Source organism: Symphodus melops (assembly GCF_947650265.1).
Source record: "Symphodus melops genome assembly, chromosome: 5".
In the NCBI taxonomy this organism is placed as follows: Eukaryota; Metazoa; Chordata; class Actinopteri; order Labriformes; family Labridae; genus Symphodus; species Symphodus melops.
The window spans coordinates 18066368-18082623 of NC_136695.1; the positions used below are offsets into that span (position 1 = coordinate 18066368).

Below are 16256 nucleotides of genomic sequence, written 5' to 3' on the forward strand. Positions count from 1 at the left end.
CGGGGCTGTCAAACCTGTTAAAAAACAAGTTGAGCTGGTTTGCTCTCTCAGGGTCCCCGTCTTCTCCGTTGTTATTTTTCTTCCTGATAGATAGATAGATAGATAGATAGATAGATAGATAGATAGATAGATAGATAGATAGATACTTTATTGATCCCGAGAGAAATTCAAATGACAGACAGACTTTTTACAGGCCTGTGACTGTGACAGATAACAGATTTTTTTCAGGACATTTCCTTCCACATAGTTGTTTAAACCCTTTCGAGGTTATAGTAAGTAAGTATTTTAGGTTAGCTGTGTCTCAGTCTCCCCATTTACAATACATTGGATATCATGGTCCTCTCTTGCATTTAACTTTGACTTCTATATGTTGCTCCTCCCATCACACGCAGATTTCACAAGCGATCCTAACCTTTCTCAGAACAGAGCTCTGAAAATCCAAATGTGACGTTTGTTTGTGCGTCATGCAGCTCTTTCTGAAGAAAAGTAGCATGATCCCTCCTGGACGTCGAAACGCATCTTCAACAGCGCTTTATAAAACTTCTATTGTTCCACCTCAGATCAAAAGAGAACATAAATAATTCTGTCCGTAAACGACTCCCTCTGTACATTAGAAGACAGCAGACAGTCTCTTTTGAAGGAATGTCCTCGTCATATCTTCAAAAGACCTCGAGCACTGTTATCACTTATGTCTTGGCTGTAGTACACTGAGAGTAATTCTGCTGATTCGCAGGAATTGAAAGCAGATTGTCTGTGAGACTTGAAAAAGGATAGTCACACATCAAGACTGAGGGTGGAACAACATAGAAGATATGGCATTAAAGTGTCCTGACTTTTAATTGGGGGGGGGGGGGGGGGGGTGAGAAAGCTCATTCAGACTATGAAGTTGAAGAACTGTTGCTGGGTGGAGTTTCAAAAAGGTTTCAGGCAGACCCGAAGAGCAAGAAACAATGTTTGTGTTGTTTATTGAGTGAGACTCACATTAAGTTCCACCTTTGGCTAACATCTCATTTGATTGGCTGCAATGCATTAAGAGGAGAGTTGCTTTTGCTTTGCTATAGATCACAAGTCAGGTGTCAGTTAACCATACCCAGAATACGATGGGAGCCATGGCAGCTCTATTCCTCTGGTGTGCTGCACTTGGACAGAGATGAGAGAGCGCCGGGAGAAAAGACGGAGGCCTGCTTTCCATAAAGTTCTGCAGCTCACTTCATAATCATAAATCGTCTGAGTGGAAACCGGGGGGTTCGTCGTATCCCAACATAACAGGAACATTTTAAAATCAAAAGATGAACAGGCGGTTCTTGGGACACTTTAATATCAAAGGAACATTTTTGAAATTTCTCAAGGTTTCTGTTAGCTTTCGCACAAAAAAGGCAGCTGTGGAATGGTTGGAGTTCAATGCAAGTTCAGTTTGGAAAACATTTCTTTTCCTCTTGTGATGGACATAAATTACAGCTATGTCTCTTATCCTCTGAACTAATGCTGGAAAAAAAGTGAATATTTTGGATTACAGGTTTCTTGATGGAACCAGCTCCTTCATCTTTGTCCTGCAGGCTGTCGACGACTGAGGTCCTCGGCCTCTGCCTGTCTCGAGCTCCGTCCAGCTCCAGCCCATGCGTGTAATGCTGTTTGTAATGAGAAATCTAAACAGGGAGCAGCAACCAGGCATGACAGGAATGTGTTTCCATTGGAGAAGAGAAAAGAAGGGGGGGAAAAAAGAATAAAAAAGAGACGTTAAGGCAGAGTTTTGTCCAGAAGGAGCACAAACTCAGGCCAGAGCGGAAGACTAATGTTATTGTACATTAGCTGTCACTCTGCCAGTACTCCCTCACCAATTGGGTCCCTGTTTCTACCCCCCCTGCCTCCCTCTCTCTGTCTCTCCCTCGCTCTCTCTCTGTTTCCCCGGGACTCTGTTTGCTCAGGTGGATAGTGACATAGTTCTGAATGAGCCCCAGTTGCGCCCCCCCCCTTTTTTTTTTTCTACTTGCATGGATGTAGACTGTGTCATCGAGTCAGGGTCCGGAGGGGCCTGCAGAGAGCTGGAAGTCGGAGCTCCATCCCAGGTTAACTCTGGAGAAGGAGGGCAGGAAGCAAACACTCGGAGGAACACAAGAAAAATTGAGAGAAAAATGCCAATGCAAAGAGGGGAATGAGTGGGATATGGGGGAAGTGAGATGAAGAAATATACGACCACCCATTTAGAAAATTAGCAGTCTGTGGAGGCTGTCTAAGTTTATGGTCCACGGAGGATGTCTCGAACCAGCTCTGTTTAGAGTTTATTTTATCATGCCACGCCGACTCAGAGCCTCTGTCAGGAATCTCATTCTGCAAAGTCTAATTACAGTGTAAACACAACATTAAAGTCTGCAGGCCACTCAGCTTCACTATTTACCTTTTCTTACTAACAATCCTGACGTCCCTCTGCAGATTGATTTTCTCCTTCGAAACCACCTCTGCTGGTGTTTATTTGTTTTGAAGCTTGCATGCAATTCACACTGAAATGGATGGATCCAGAAAGACCGGAGCTCAGTTTCAGAGAGGGCAGTAAGTCCCACCTGCTAACTGTAACTTTATTTCACTCTATTGGAGAATAACCAGGTTTTACAGAGGGGGAAAAAAAGCGAAGAAAATACCAATGTTCAACTTGTTAAAACACTGAACAGATATAGTACATTACATATAAGTGGTGACTGTCAAAGTGAGCCTACAATGAGGGGAAGCAAAGAGCACAAAAGTGAATATCAGACTCAGACAAGCAGGAAACTGTGCTTTATTAGCACATGCGTGCTCGCTGAGGAGTGGTCACTCAGTGTCAGTCACCTGCATGGCAGAGCCGGACGGCGTAATTACAACCACATGGAGCCAAAGGGCCGGAAGAGAATGCTTTTAAGGCAGCCGGTCTAATGGCCTCCCAGATCTTTAGAATATAAAATAAACAAGGGAACTGCTACTGCATGCAAGTGCGCATGTCATTCCATTTTGATTTCATTTTTTCCTGTTTGATAACCGATTATGTCTGACTCTGTCTACTTCCCTGAAACCCTCGTTGTGCCTGTTGATGGAAAGCAGTTCAAGTTTCAGTGATACGAAACGTTTAATTCTAGTTGTCAGAAGAAATGCTGACATCTCTTACGACCATGAAAATAGATAATGCTGCTCATTTTTAAGTAAAAATACAGCATTGATAAGATGAACACTATGCAGAAAAGTGTTGAAATTACAGAAGGAAACGCGATCTTTCACTGACCAAAAGGCTTCATAAGTGTTTCAGTATTTTGACTTATTGTTATTTACTGTATGCACATTGATATCGCTAGTTGACGTGGAGCTAATTGTAACTCCATTCACTCGTTCCGATGCATCATATCTAATGAGCTCATCTGTTTTAATGTGGGACCCAAAAACGTACAAAGTCTGCATAAAGTGGAATTACTTGAGTAAAGTAAAAATGTCCTTTTTGGAAAGTACATGTTCTTCTTTCCTTTCCAGCTCTGAGAGTATATCTAGGAATGAATAACGTAGATTTAGGACACATTAACCTCCTCCGAGATTTGTCAGTGATGAAGATTAGGATTTAAAAATAGGAGTTTATAGCATTCCTGTGTGTTTTGTGATTCTTACACTGACACCTGAGGAGTGTAGATGCTGAGGCGGGGCTGTACGCCCGGCAGCTGCCTGGGAGGTGTAATAGGTTGTCTTACAAAGCACAGACAGGAAATGAACCCTGCTATCAAGCCTGAATCAGCCACATCTGGACTCAATTATTCATTCTGGTTGGTTTTGGCTGGTGATAAATGATTTAGTCACCTCGCTGACACAATTGCACAAGCCCGAATATATCTATGATATCGCTCAATTTATGATTGTATTTATGTAATATTTAACGCTTGACAATACTGTTATTTTAAGGATTGTATGGCTTATTGTTTTTTTTAAATATTTGCAGGATTGCATCGCCAGTAAAAGTTTGTTAATTCTTCTTTTTTTATGAGAAACCGTTCACTTGGACAGTAAAATCCACGCTGAGCCTCCTGTAATTCAGAAGTAAAACCAACACATTATTATCCTTATCTTGACAAAGTCCTCTGATGGTGAAGATGATTGTTGTAGTCTGTTGCACTTTCGCGCAGGGCGGAGAAGATCATAAACATTCAGATATCTCTCCCGTCCAAATCAAACACAGGCATTTCTGGAGTAACCACAGGAGGACGTTTAATAGCTCCTCAGAGGTTATGAACTGTTGACAGTTAATAAGTCATAAAATGTTCCCTTAAAGAGGATGCTAGATCCCATCTGCAGGGCACCAAGTACAAAGAACCGGAAAGTAAATATCTGCCGATGGAAGTGGACTGGAATCTCTCACTGGCGGCTCATGGAGTGTCTCTCGAGCATGTCCCTCAAGGTTTCCTGATTTCTAGAGGCATGAAGGAAAAATGACCACATTACTAAGTCATTTTCCCTTAATGTACACTGGCTTTTTTTCACTTTTGCAGAATAGGGGACCATGGGAATTGAGGCAGCCCATTGCAGGCAACTGACCTTTGTGATTGCACCACATAATATTGTGCTTGTCATCTATTTTCTTTGGCCCTTGGGATGTTTGCCATGGTAACGGCACACAGCGGGCTGTCTCGGCTGACCCACGCTGTCCCCTGAATTTCTAAACCTGGCTGTGATGAAGGGAAGTTTCTGCCCACGATCCCTAACCCCTGATGAGGAGGCGTCTCAATTTCAGCTCCAGGTCCTGCCTGGGCCTCATATCCCTCTCTGGTGCTTTGCCATCAGCCACCACCTCCTCCAACCCCTGGACCGAATTCTACTTGAATGCCATCAGGTCTTGAATATGCAACGATTTTGTATAAGGTACCTTTTTTTTTTTTTACCTTTTGTCAAAGAAAAAGTGCTGAAGCTCCTACAGTACTGCAATGTGAATCCACACGCTGGGACATCTATATATTACGCTGTTGTGGATACACTGTGTAAAACTTAATGATGGAAGAACTGTTTATGGAACTGTTGGACCGCAGTCAGTTCAAGCCTCATACGTTACCCAGTTACAGTCTCGTCACTGTAAAACATAACATGCTAACCTGCTGCATTTGTTCCTCAAAAAGATGGTGTGGATTAATGTTAACTGATGTAAGTGCATAAACATATTCATACAAACACTTTGCTCCAAAGAAATGGTCAATCATTAATCAGTGTAACACTGTAAAGGACTGAGTTCTTACTCTTATAGGGGCGCTGAAAGGTGTGATTTATTAAGCTTTAGATGGAGCCAAGCTAGCTGTTCCTCCCTCTTTTTAGTCTTTATGCTAAGCTAAGCTTATTGCCTCCTGGTTCCAGCTTTATATTGAATGGAGCAATCTTAGAGAATTCAATCCTTAACCCAAACTTTTAGACAGGAAACCAGGCTCATTTTGGTAAAAAAAAACATTTACTTCTGTGCCACCAATATTTTTGCCTGAGTAGAGTCTTCCCATCTTTCACTGTATAGTCATTCTAATAATGTATTTGCAGTGAACATGCTGCTTTGAAAGGTTTCCGTGCTAGCTGACAAGACTCTTGACTTGCTAAGTGGACTAGGCAATGAGACAAGCATGGTCCGGTCCACAGCGTTGATGAAGAGTAGCCACAGGTTCAGTGAGAGGATCTCAACAAAAGTGTTCAGACTTGCTCGTGCAGCCTCACCTGAAAAACAAAAGCAACAATGTTTTGTCTGACTCCTCAAAATCTCTGACATCCTTACGCTGAGATATCCGTAGAAGGAAAGTTGTGTTTTTTGTGTCCTGTGGGGTTGAAAGAAGAAAATCTATTTACAAAAGCATGAAAATATTTGATCACGAGCAGCAGGGGCAGGAGTGTTTAAATGACCTGATCCACAGGCCCCTGGCTGGCTGCAGGCTTTCTCAAACTGCAAAGAGCCCACTGGTCTGCCTGCCAACGCTTTGGGGCAGCGCTGAGATGAAACAGATAAGATAATTGTCTCTAATGAAATCCAGAGCTCTACATTTGTCTGGACCAGGAGTAGCTGATCCTTTTTCTCTTTTTCTTCTTTTTTTGAAGGGAGTGTTGCATATTGATCTTGAATTTGTAGAGAGAGAGAAAGACTGGAAGTTTAGTCCTTAATTCAAACCAGAGCTTGTGTACCAGCCCTGGTGGAGCTTTGATACCGTTTGAAGTTCTGCAAGCGAGCACGGCACCGTCAGCCTGCTGGACCAGTTGTCATGACAACTCTAATTATCGTCCTTTACGGCCTCGTTTTTACACAGGAAGGGAACCATTATGTTCTTTGGGCATTTGCATTTCTCTGGGGCAAGTGTTAAAGGTCAGGAAAATGAACCAAAATAACACATAAGAGGAAGACAGCAGAGCAAACCTTTGCCTGCATGTACTTTGGAAAAAGTTCTTGAGTTACTCACTAAACATGTGTTCACAAGGACAGCCAATTCTGCAGAATTCTGTTTTTTTTTTTTTTCAAGGTTAAAGTGAAGTACATCAGCGTGCTATTACTATTGTTTTAACCGATTGTGTTGCTACTTTTGCATTAGTGTCTTGGTGCTTTGTCTTTCAAACATCAAAACTCCTCTCAAACCCACATACTCTGTTTGCGATGGGGGTTTTTAATGCAAAGTGTATTCTATTTACACTTTATATTTTGTCTTACTGTGTAATAACTGCAGTCTGAACTGCCCAGATTATTCATTTGTTTTAATGTGATGATACAGTTGTGATACAAAGTCAATGCAGTGCTCTTTTCCTTTTATGATTTTCTCTTGTGTTCAGCCTTTATCCATGGAAAGTTAACGTGCCATGTTTTTTTTCTTTCACTCTTTAAACATTCTTTTTAGTACAATGTCAGCAGACTTTCTGATGCAAAACAAGCAGAACCCAGTTTTAGCTGTTGCTTTCACACAGTACGTGTCGTGGGTGTAACATCTTATTCATAGTTCTAAGAAAGAAAAAGTCAATAACTGCCAAACATCTTTTAAGTAAGTTGTACAAATGACAAAAAGGGATATGATTCATTGCATCTGTGATTAAAGTTTTATTTTGTCTTTCACATAAACAGGATAAAACCAAAAGTCACGTCAACAATTCACAACGGCCACTTCAGACAGCAGGTATGAAAGTCATGCAAGAAGTTTTAATGGGATCTTTCAGACAATATTTAAGCTTTTTGTATTCTTTTAGATCGACTTTAATCATCAAATAATTAACTTTTTTGCAGTAAACTTACAACTGATGGTTACTTCAGTTTTACACTCTACAGTGAGACTGTTTTGTGATTGCCCAAAGGACATTTTAATGTTCAACAGTTTACAAAAAGGTTTCAAATGATAACAAAAATGTTCCAGGGACCAGAGTTTAAACATTTAGTCAGTTTTCTGACACAGTGGTTCTCAGCTCATCCAGCCTCTGGACCGACCAGCAACACCTCCGTCAAAAAACGGACATTTCAGAAATGTTTAAACTGATCAGATTTTTTTTGTTGAAAAACTACGCAGTTTGGATCTCAGACGTTACAAAACATGTGACAGATGCAAGAAACTGAACCAAATACATTTGCAGTATTATTTTTTTTTGACACTGTCGTCACCCACTGAAAACAGCTCCACGACACACTTTGGAGTCCCTACTGGTCTAACAGATGATCTTATCAGATTGAGCAGTGTTTCTGAATGAAGCTTTAAGTGTTGTCACTCTGCTCCGTGAGGGGTCATAAAGATCTGTGAATCAAAGAGGGAGTCAGAGGTCGACCAAACACACACTCTTCTTTCTCTGCCCTGATGGAAAAATATCTGCCAAACACCAGTGGTCCTCTTTGAACTTGATTTAGTACTGAGGTCACAAACAGCCGGACCTCTGCTGTGGAAGATGAGCCAGCACTGATGAGACGAGATAAGAGAGGTTCATGTTATCTTACGCTCAGATTAGCATGTGGCTCTTTAAAGGGGTCTCAGACAGATTTTTGCTTTTGAAGAAGTTTTCCCCTCATATATCTCTTTCGTAAAAAAGGAGCATTGGTTGCATTTGTCTGTATTTGCAATTTGTAGATATGCATACGTCACAACTCTGTAAAACTGTAATGCTGTTTTTTAGTAATGTTCCTGTGCAATCAGTGAGCGAGTTTTATTTTGATATTACAAAGTATATAAACGCAATGACATGACAACATTATCTAAAAATCTTTACCATAGCTGCTTGAAAACACGAATCAAGTTAGTTTGACATATTGTTACTATTGCTCCTGATGTCTTCATGTGTTTCTTCTGAGCGGGGTGACTCCTCCATCGTTGGACTGAAGTATCCTGGTGCCTGACCTGTGAGCAGCCGATGTTCTGCTGAGACGTCCTGCTGGGATGACAGGCAAGGGAACACATGTCTGAGTTAGTCGTCCACAATTCTTATCTTATTTGCTTATTCTCCAAGAGTAGTTCAACCACACCGTTTATTTTTTCTCCATTTTGTACTTCTCAAGCCTGTGAAGGGTAAACACAATCTTCTGCACTGTAAACTCCAGTAACAAATTACCTTTTTAGTTTCGCTGACAGAGAGGAGGGGATTTTAAACGAGTGTCAGAGCAAATTGGCACGAATTATGTCCAATTCTGCTTACCATAGCCACCTAGATGAACTGTATGTTTCTCAAGTTCCATTTTTAACGCTGTGTCTACTTGCACGTTGAAGTGTGTATACTCAAGTTTGTTGAGTATCGTCCTAATATGGCTAACAACCACCACTTTGTTTTAGAACAAGTTTTTGTGCTTATTTTAATCGTCCCTGCACTGACAGGATGAAGATGCTACTTGCTAAAAAAATCCCTCAATCGAATAGGAGCGGATTGTTGTAAGCGAATAAGGAAGTCATTGTAACTCTCGGTAACACCATTTATCAGCGTGACATTAGAGTCCTGGTATTCACTGTTGGTTGAATACTGGTAGGTCTGCAGGTTAATGAAGCCAATGGGATTAATACCCGGGGAGGAAAGGAGCGCCCTCAGGGATGCTGCATCATTAGAGCCAAATTAACCCCTCGAGTCATTCACAAAGACAGCATGTTTCACTGAGTGCTCCAATAAGGGAGGGATTGTCTTCTGCATCTCATCACATCCAAGACGAGACGTCACTTTTCACAACTTTTTGTGACATACTTCAAACGCATTGTATTTATTTTCAGAAAAGAATACAGAATTCATGCACATGTAAAAATGTTTCACTCTGTTGGGACAGGATAGAGATGTGGTTTGCACTCATCACAAAGTTTACATTCTGCGCTGATTTGTTCTTTTTCACTCTGTCCTCAAAAACGACTCCTGTGATTTTCAACCCAAATTGGCTCTACAGTTTTATATTTATATATGCTCTCCATTTTGATTGAACATAAACACTAATGTTTGAAAATTGCATCGGACTACAACACGCCTCCACTCCGTCTGTGTGTTTATACTTCCTGTGAGAGGCCCTCTATTTATGGACAACTGAAGAACACAAATAATCTCCCTCCTCGGGTGAAAAAATCCGCTTTTATTATCTGCAAACTTTTGCGATGCCTTTGTGTATGCTCTCGCTGCCTTCTGATTGCCTGTTTATTATTACAATGTTTCTGCTCAGCCAATGGGGATCGGGCCAATTCTGGAAGGTGCCAAGCCTTCTCCAGTCCTTTTCCTGTGTGTGACATCATTGTGTATCCCGTAAAAACACTGATCCATGTCTGTCTGCAACTTGGGTGGCACACATGAAAAAAAAAAGAGGTATAAATAAGGACTGCACACGTTTGGACTGAAGATTCAAAGGATGTTACTGGATAAAGGTTGTTGTTATGCCTTCATCATGGCATCATTCTTCATGAGCCTCTCACTGTGATGTAACACTGACATGTCATGACTTCTCATTTACGGCAGAAATCTGTAATTTGCCAACTTAAACATAGTGTGTGTCCACAATCCTTCAGCCAAGTTTATTTAAGCATCCAGTTAACATTTCTCTATCAGCCAGAGACATCAATTAAGTCTGCTGTGTCCTCCTTTAGCTTAACATTGCCACTTAGTGATTATTTACCTCAAGTTTCATTCAACTTTTCCGAGCGTTATGCTTTCCTGTGACGTGTAGTGCTCTTTGAACTCCTAATCAGGAACTGAATAAAGTATCGATTTTCTACTTTTGAATGTGAGAAATAAATAACAGGGAGAGTTTTTCCAGAAAGAACAAACATACAATAGTAAATTTTAGTTTGCTAATTATTGTCAACCCCTGGAACATTCAGCTATGTTCAGTTATGAGCACAAAGGTGTCAGTTTAATTAAAAAGTGAAATGTTTCTGAACCTGCACACAAATGTTTCTCATGCTTATACAGCATTTCTTTTCAATGTGCGGTGAGAGACAATTTATTTGACTCTGATGGAAATGGAGACACGCTTGTTTGTAAGAGTTGAATCTGTGATGGTTTCAAGAAAAATATTCTGTTTTCTTAATTAAGTAGAAAAGAAAGACCAAAACTATTTCTTAACGCACATCTTTAGTGGGGGATTTAGTACAGTTGATCCTGTCTCATTTTCCACAAAGTGAATTTCCCACTGTCTGCACAAAGAATTCCCAGAAACACACCGGCATAGGGACATGAAAAGAATATGAAGCATAAACACTTCCAGGTTTTTGATTTACTCCAGGCTTTGAACAAAAAAAAAGCTTACAGAACAAATTACACCTGCAGCCTGATATGAACAGAATTTCTGCTAATTTCACTTTTAGATGTTTTATGTTTTAACAACTCTTTTATTCTTTTAAACTCTGTAGCATTTTGAGATTCACTTTGCTTTACAAATAAAATGTATTATTGTTATAAAAAAGGATTCTTTAAGTGCCTGCAAAACTTCCAGTTACATTTCAGTTGCCAAAAATGTTAGATGAACCTGACTCTCATAGACTTGATTTTCTCTCCTTTTTAAAATTCAAACTGAAATAGATTAAACCACATGTTGGTTTTGTAAAATCTCCTAATGGTTGTCATACTTTATCAAAGAGATCAAAGAGGGATTTATTTTTTGACACTGATCTATGATGTCTGATTTTATGTTGCTGTTTTGTGAAAAAGTGAAAAAACGTATACCGTTGCAGGTGGGTGCATTAAAGAACAGTGGACCAAACAGGTACCACAGCTGTCTGCTCACAATTTTTTTTTTAAATCATTTTCCAGACGAAAACATCTTCATTTGTTCCCTCTACCTTTTTTGTTTGCTGAAAATTCTCCTTAGTCTTATTTATGGCATACTGGTATGATAGAGGCAGTCACACACCACTAATGATTTACATGTAGTACCAAAATTCAAGTTCCAGTTTTTAAGACATTGATTTATCATTCATATAAATAACAACCGTGTCCACAGAACTTTTGGAAACTTACAAAAGGGATGGTGTGCAATGTGCTTTTAACTGAATTTCAATATTGTTGTGCACTTTAACTGATCAAACTTTTTAAAAGTTAAAAATACAATTGCCCCATGAACATTATAGATACAAATATATATATGTTCAAAAGTAAAATTACAGATGCAGGAGAAATGCCCGTTTTCTTCTGTTTCCTTAAAATGTAGCTCCACGTCCTCATTTGATCTCCATAGCCTCTGTTTCAATCTCTCTGTTTTGATGGTACTGTTAAAGGTGTGGATGAAACTGTGTGTGGGCCAGAAAAAGGCTGATTATCAACTAGAGAGCTTTTTATGTCTCACTGAGGCTCAACATGGAAAAATCTGGAAAATCACTTGGAGTGTTGGAGCTGACTGTAAAGTCTGCACCTGCTCCGTGTGCTAACTTAGAAATAAACGTTTAGATGCAGCATCATTTTAAAAACTTCAAAAGTTTTATTGAAATTATTAGATGTTTCCAATTATTATTAGAGAAACCAGGAACTTCACAAAATTGAAGGAAGATTTAAAACTAAATTAAAAGATAATAAAAACAACACATTTAAACCGTTCTGTGGTAAGAAATACACTTGGGCTAACGAAGGAGGCAGTTTGGAGGAAAAAGTAACGAACGAAAAACATTATACCGTTTTTGATTTTTTTAAAAACGAGTCATGCACAACGTGGACGTTGTGTACGTGAACTGCTCGCGACAAAAACGAGAAGTTATTTCATATTTCTCAAGATTAAGTATCGGATGTTTTTTTTTCGCCAGCCAATTAACGGGTTTATCCCAAAAAAAAACGAAGCAAAAAAACAAAACAAATGCATTGATTTATTCCACTATATTGAGGTTATGGTAACAACAAGTAGACTAACATTGATGTGTTTGACAACATTTGCAGTAATTCAAATCACGTAGCTATTTAAACATGATAGGAATTATAGCAACTCACACTTGAAAACATTTTTTGTCTGGTTGTGTGTATATTTGTACAGAGCAGGGGGAGGTTGGGGGGTTTGAGAGTACTTTGATAGTGCAGTTAAGTTAGTCACTGTTTTTTACTCAACTTATCGTCCATGTGTGACACAGTTCAGACTCAGTCAGAGGAAAATGTGTGTCATGCATTTCTTTTTCTCCCAATAGCTGGCTGATAAATTATCGTTCTCTTCCCTCCTCCAAGCCTCCTCCCTATACCGCCCCACACACATGCATTTACACACACACACACACACACACGCACGCACACACGCACACACACACACAGACACACGCACACACAAACACACACACACACACACGCACACATACATACATACACACTCACACAAACATACACACACGCAAGTTCAGTTAGCTTCAAAGTCTGAAGCTTCGACGTCAGTAGGCCCGTTTGTAAAAACAACAACAACACAAAAAACACACCCTTAACCTCACATACAGCTATCACTTCCCAAAGAAACAATCAACATGTTCACATTTTCACAGTAAGAAGTGCTGCAGACATGTTGTCTTTCCCCCCTCAGCTTACCTTTCTCTTAGCGCGGTCCATTCAGTAGAATTCCCCCCCAAGTGTCCCTCTATAAATCCGTCATCAAACTTAGAGTTAAATAGTTTTATAAAACTGCAGAGTCGAACATGTGAACGCAAAGTTCCTCATAGCTCTCCCTCTGCCTGCAGAGCACTAACGCACAGCAAGGCTGCTCACTCTGAACATCTGCTCATTTCACGTGACTTTTAAAAAATACTAACATCTGTTCTAAATAGGTTTCATTCTGTGCCTCCACATCGTGTCAATTGCCAACTCTTCTCTGCTGCAGAAAGAGAGAGGAAACTTATTTAGGCCTGTTGCATAAGTTCTGAAAATATATTTTTTAAAGAATACCTGGACTTTTTTTTATAGGCCACTAATAGGTCACAGCTAATAGTAATGAGTAAAATTCCTCAAACGTTAGAGTTTCAAGAAAATATGTTTATTGATATAGACTGTGTGTGTGTGTGTGTGTGTGTGTGTGTACTGACCTGCAGCCTATACCTTCACGGCCTCCTCCTTAAATTTCATAGACATCTGGGAATTCCATACATGCCTCGCAAGCCAATTACACACCTTCAAACGGATACACACTGTGGACAGTGAGAAACACTTTCCCAGATCACTGATCAATCACGGCACGATAACGCTATGAAAGATTTATTTAGTGACAATAATCGGGTAGCCTCTTTGTATATGTGTCATGCGCAAATACGCACAAAGCCTTATGACGATATATTGTGCAACACACATTCACATGGGATTATTACATTAAAATTGGCTGGTTTACAAAATGTAAGATTTTTGTAATTTTTTTATCGTTTTTTCGAAATTGGCAAGCAGTTTTCTGCTGAAACCAGAAAAATAGGAAACGCAATATCTGAAAGAAAAATCACTGATTTATATTTGTTAACATGCCGAAGTATAGGCTACTGCGAGCATGGTTGGCCCTAGTGTGACTGATTAACTTGGATTGGTGAATTTAAGGTTTAGTCCGTAATCCAACTGTAAACAAACTCTGGAAAAGAGAGAGAGAACCTGGAGACAACATCTTTAATTAAAATGGAATTTTGAACAAGTTTATACAGACTAGCGTTGTTGTTTTTTTCTACCACAGATTTTTCTTTTTTCCTTTCTTTTTTGCTGCAATACTTTTTTTTTGAAATCTACGTTTATAGTGTTCCCTTTGGCTCTTACTTGTTGGTTTAAGTTTGAAATGAAGAAACACTTGTATCAAATCCAGATTCCCTTTTCTACTTTGGACATGTAACACATTATAATATTGTAGCTTTTTGTCTCCAACGTGTTGAAGTGTGCCAACAATAACTTCGCATGTTTTCCCAAGTGACTGACGCTTTTGTAATAAAATCTCATGTGAATTTTAGTCCACGTATTTCATGCAAGAAGGTCAATTTTAACATTTATTGTCTTTACATTTTAGTTTGTCCATCAAATCCCGGTTTCATTATTTTTAATACAAAATACTTTTTTTAAATGAGATTTAGTCGGTACATAAAAATTCAAAAACAAGCACTTTCATCGTTATCTTTTTTTAATGCAAAAAAATGTACAAACATTTACAAAAAAAAAGCCATAATAAAAAATAGGAATGTATTTGATTATTTCAGGCACAGGATGTTTTCCTCAATGTGACACGTCCTACCAATAAATAAATAAATGTAATCTGAAAATACTTGTATTTATTTTGCACAGGTTTGATCCACGCAGACAGCCTGTAATGTGAGCTACACCACCAGTTGACAGTCTCACACCAAACAACAAATCCTTCAAATGCATTTCGGAGTAAACCCAGGAAAAAAAGCCCAAAGGCATGCATTAAAAACACAAGTTATTTTAACATTCGTCGTCATCAACATAAAACACATCAGAATGAGGGGTTTATGGTGTAAAATGGCTGAAAGACCCTATCAGGCCTCTTGGAACAAAAGAAAAAAGAATCAGTCGGTTTTTTTGTTTTTTTGGTTCAAATGGAGTGATCCCATGTATCCAGCATTGGACTCCAGATTTATCCCGTCAGAAATTGAGAAGTAGAATCAGCAGTCACCTGTAGGTTTAAAAAAATGCATTAGGCTACTTATCACTAAACTGTGCAGAAATCTCAGGTTGCACAAGTCCACAATGGAAGCGGAGCACAAATAGTTCTAGTGGGTTATTTTATCGCATGTTGTCAAGGTTGGATTATGCATTTGAAGTCTTAACATTAAGCGTACCATTTAGGGCATAATTTGTCAACATGTTAGTGAGATGTTGACATGGACCAAGCGCCCTCCATCCTCCACACAGAGAAGGCGTAGCTCAGCCTCTCATGAGCCACATAACTACAACTTGCCATTTTGGAGTCCAGCTCATCGCTCTGCAACACCTGGTACAGAAAGTCGATGTATCTTGCTGCGAGTTTTAGCGTCTGTATTTTGCTGAGTTTGTCCGAGGGCAAAGTGGGGATAATTTTCCGGAGCGACGCGAACGCCTCATTGAGAGACTGAGTCCTCTGGCGCTCGCGCACGTTGGCCATGACCCGCTGCGACTGGAGGTCCTCGAAAGACTGGGGGCTGCTGCTGTTAGACTTCTTCCCTCTTTTCCCAGGGGTAGGGCTATCTGAGTCCTCCCCGTTCTTCCTGCTCGGTCTTCTCTTCCTCCCACATCTCTTCGGCTCTCGGTCCAGCTCCCCCTCGCTGTTGCTTAGGCTGTCCACAGGAGAGACAGGCGAACTACCCGACTCTTCCCCCAGGTTCTCCTCAGACATCTCCACTCTGGGTAGATGGCGCCCACAAAAGTGTCCACCCCCAAAAAATTATTTCCCTCTCATGAAGTCACGGCGTTATGGTCCACCTGTAGGTCCACTGTCTTCATGTGAAGACATCGAAGTATCCATAGATGGGATCCTGGGAGGACAAGTCTTTTCCGATACTTGAGAAACTTAGGCTCTTCTTATAGGCTGCATGGCGTAAACTTTTTTTGGGGGAAGGACATGATTGGCTAAGAAGATGAATTACGTGAGGAGAGGGGGTGGGAGCAACAGAGGAGCTATCACTAAACCTCCTGATACAGAGTCTGAGGAGAGAACACAATAAAAACATGATCCTTTTTTTTAAACTGAAGCAGTAGAAAACATAATACTAATTCTTACTTTTTTAATGTTCTTTATTTAAAGTAGTCTATTTCAGTGAAGCTCTGGATCCCTGACCTTGAATAGCGACAAACAGAAATCCTTGAACAAAAACCTGATTAAACGTAAATAAAACGTATAGTTGATCTGATGTACATTTCAAGAACTACCATGTCATGCACAGGTGTGA

General features: G+C 39.9%; 1 protein-coding gene and 1 long non-coding RNA gene across 5 annotated transcripts; both read right to left on the bottom strand.

Moving 5' to 3' along the window:
* Positions 1–6842: 6842 nt before the first annotated feature.
* Positions 6843–13117, bottom strand: LOC306824483. Of its 3 annotated transcripts, none has more exons than XR_013779143.1 (3): positions 12940–13117; positions 8200–8361; positions 6843–6873 (listed from the first exon to the last, which is right to left on the bottom strand). It is a non-coding gene; the product is annotated as an uncharacterized lncRNA (long non-coding RNA). The 3 variants fall into 3 exon arrangements; XR_013779144.1 differs by having other exon boundaries at positions 6843–6955; XR_013779145.1 differs by lacking the exon at positions 6843–6873 and adding an exon at positions 6972–7892.
* Positions 13118–14473: 1356 nt separating this feature from the next.
* Positions 14474–15855, bottom strand: twist1b (twist family bHLH transcription factor 1b). Of its 2 annotated transcripts, none has more exons than XM_079343418.1 (2): positions 15290–15855; positions 14474–15004 (listed from the first exon to the last, which is right to left on the bottom strand). In XM_079343418.1, the coding sequence occupies exons 1-2, from the start codon at positions 15701–15703 to the stop codon at positions 14966–14968; spliced, it is 453 nt and encodes a 150-aa protein (XP_079199544.1). In that variant the 5' UTR covers positions 15704–15855; the 3' UTR covers positions 14474–14965. The 2 variants fall into 2 exon arrangements, with proteins under 2 accessions (XP_079199544.1, XP_079199543.1); XM_079343417.1 differs by having other exon boundaries at positions 15171–15855.
* Between the last annotated feature and the right edge of the window lie 401 nt (positions 15856–16256).

Bases quoted from the DNA above. Each gene is read 5' to 3' on its own strand.
- twist1b (XM_079343417.1), bottom strand. From the start codon at position 15,703: ATGTCTGAGGAGAACCTGGGGGAAGAGTCGGGTAGTTCGCCTGTCTCT.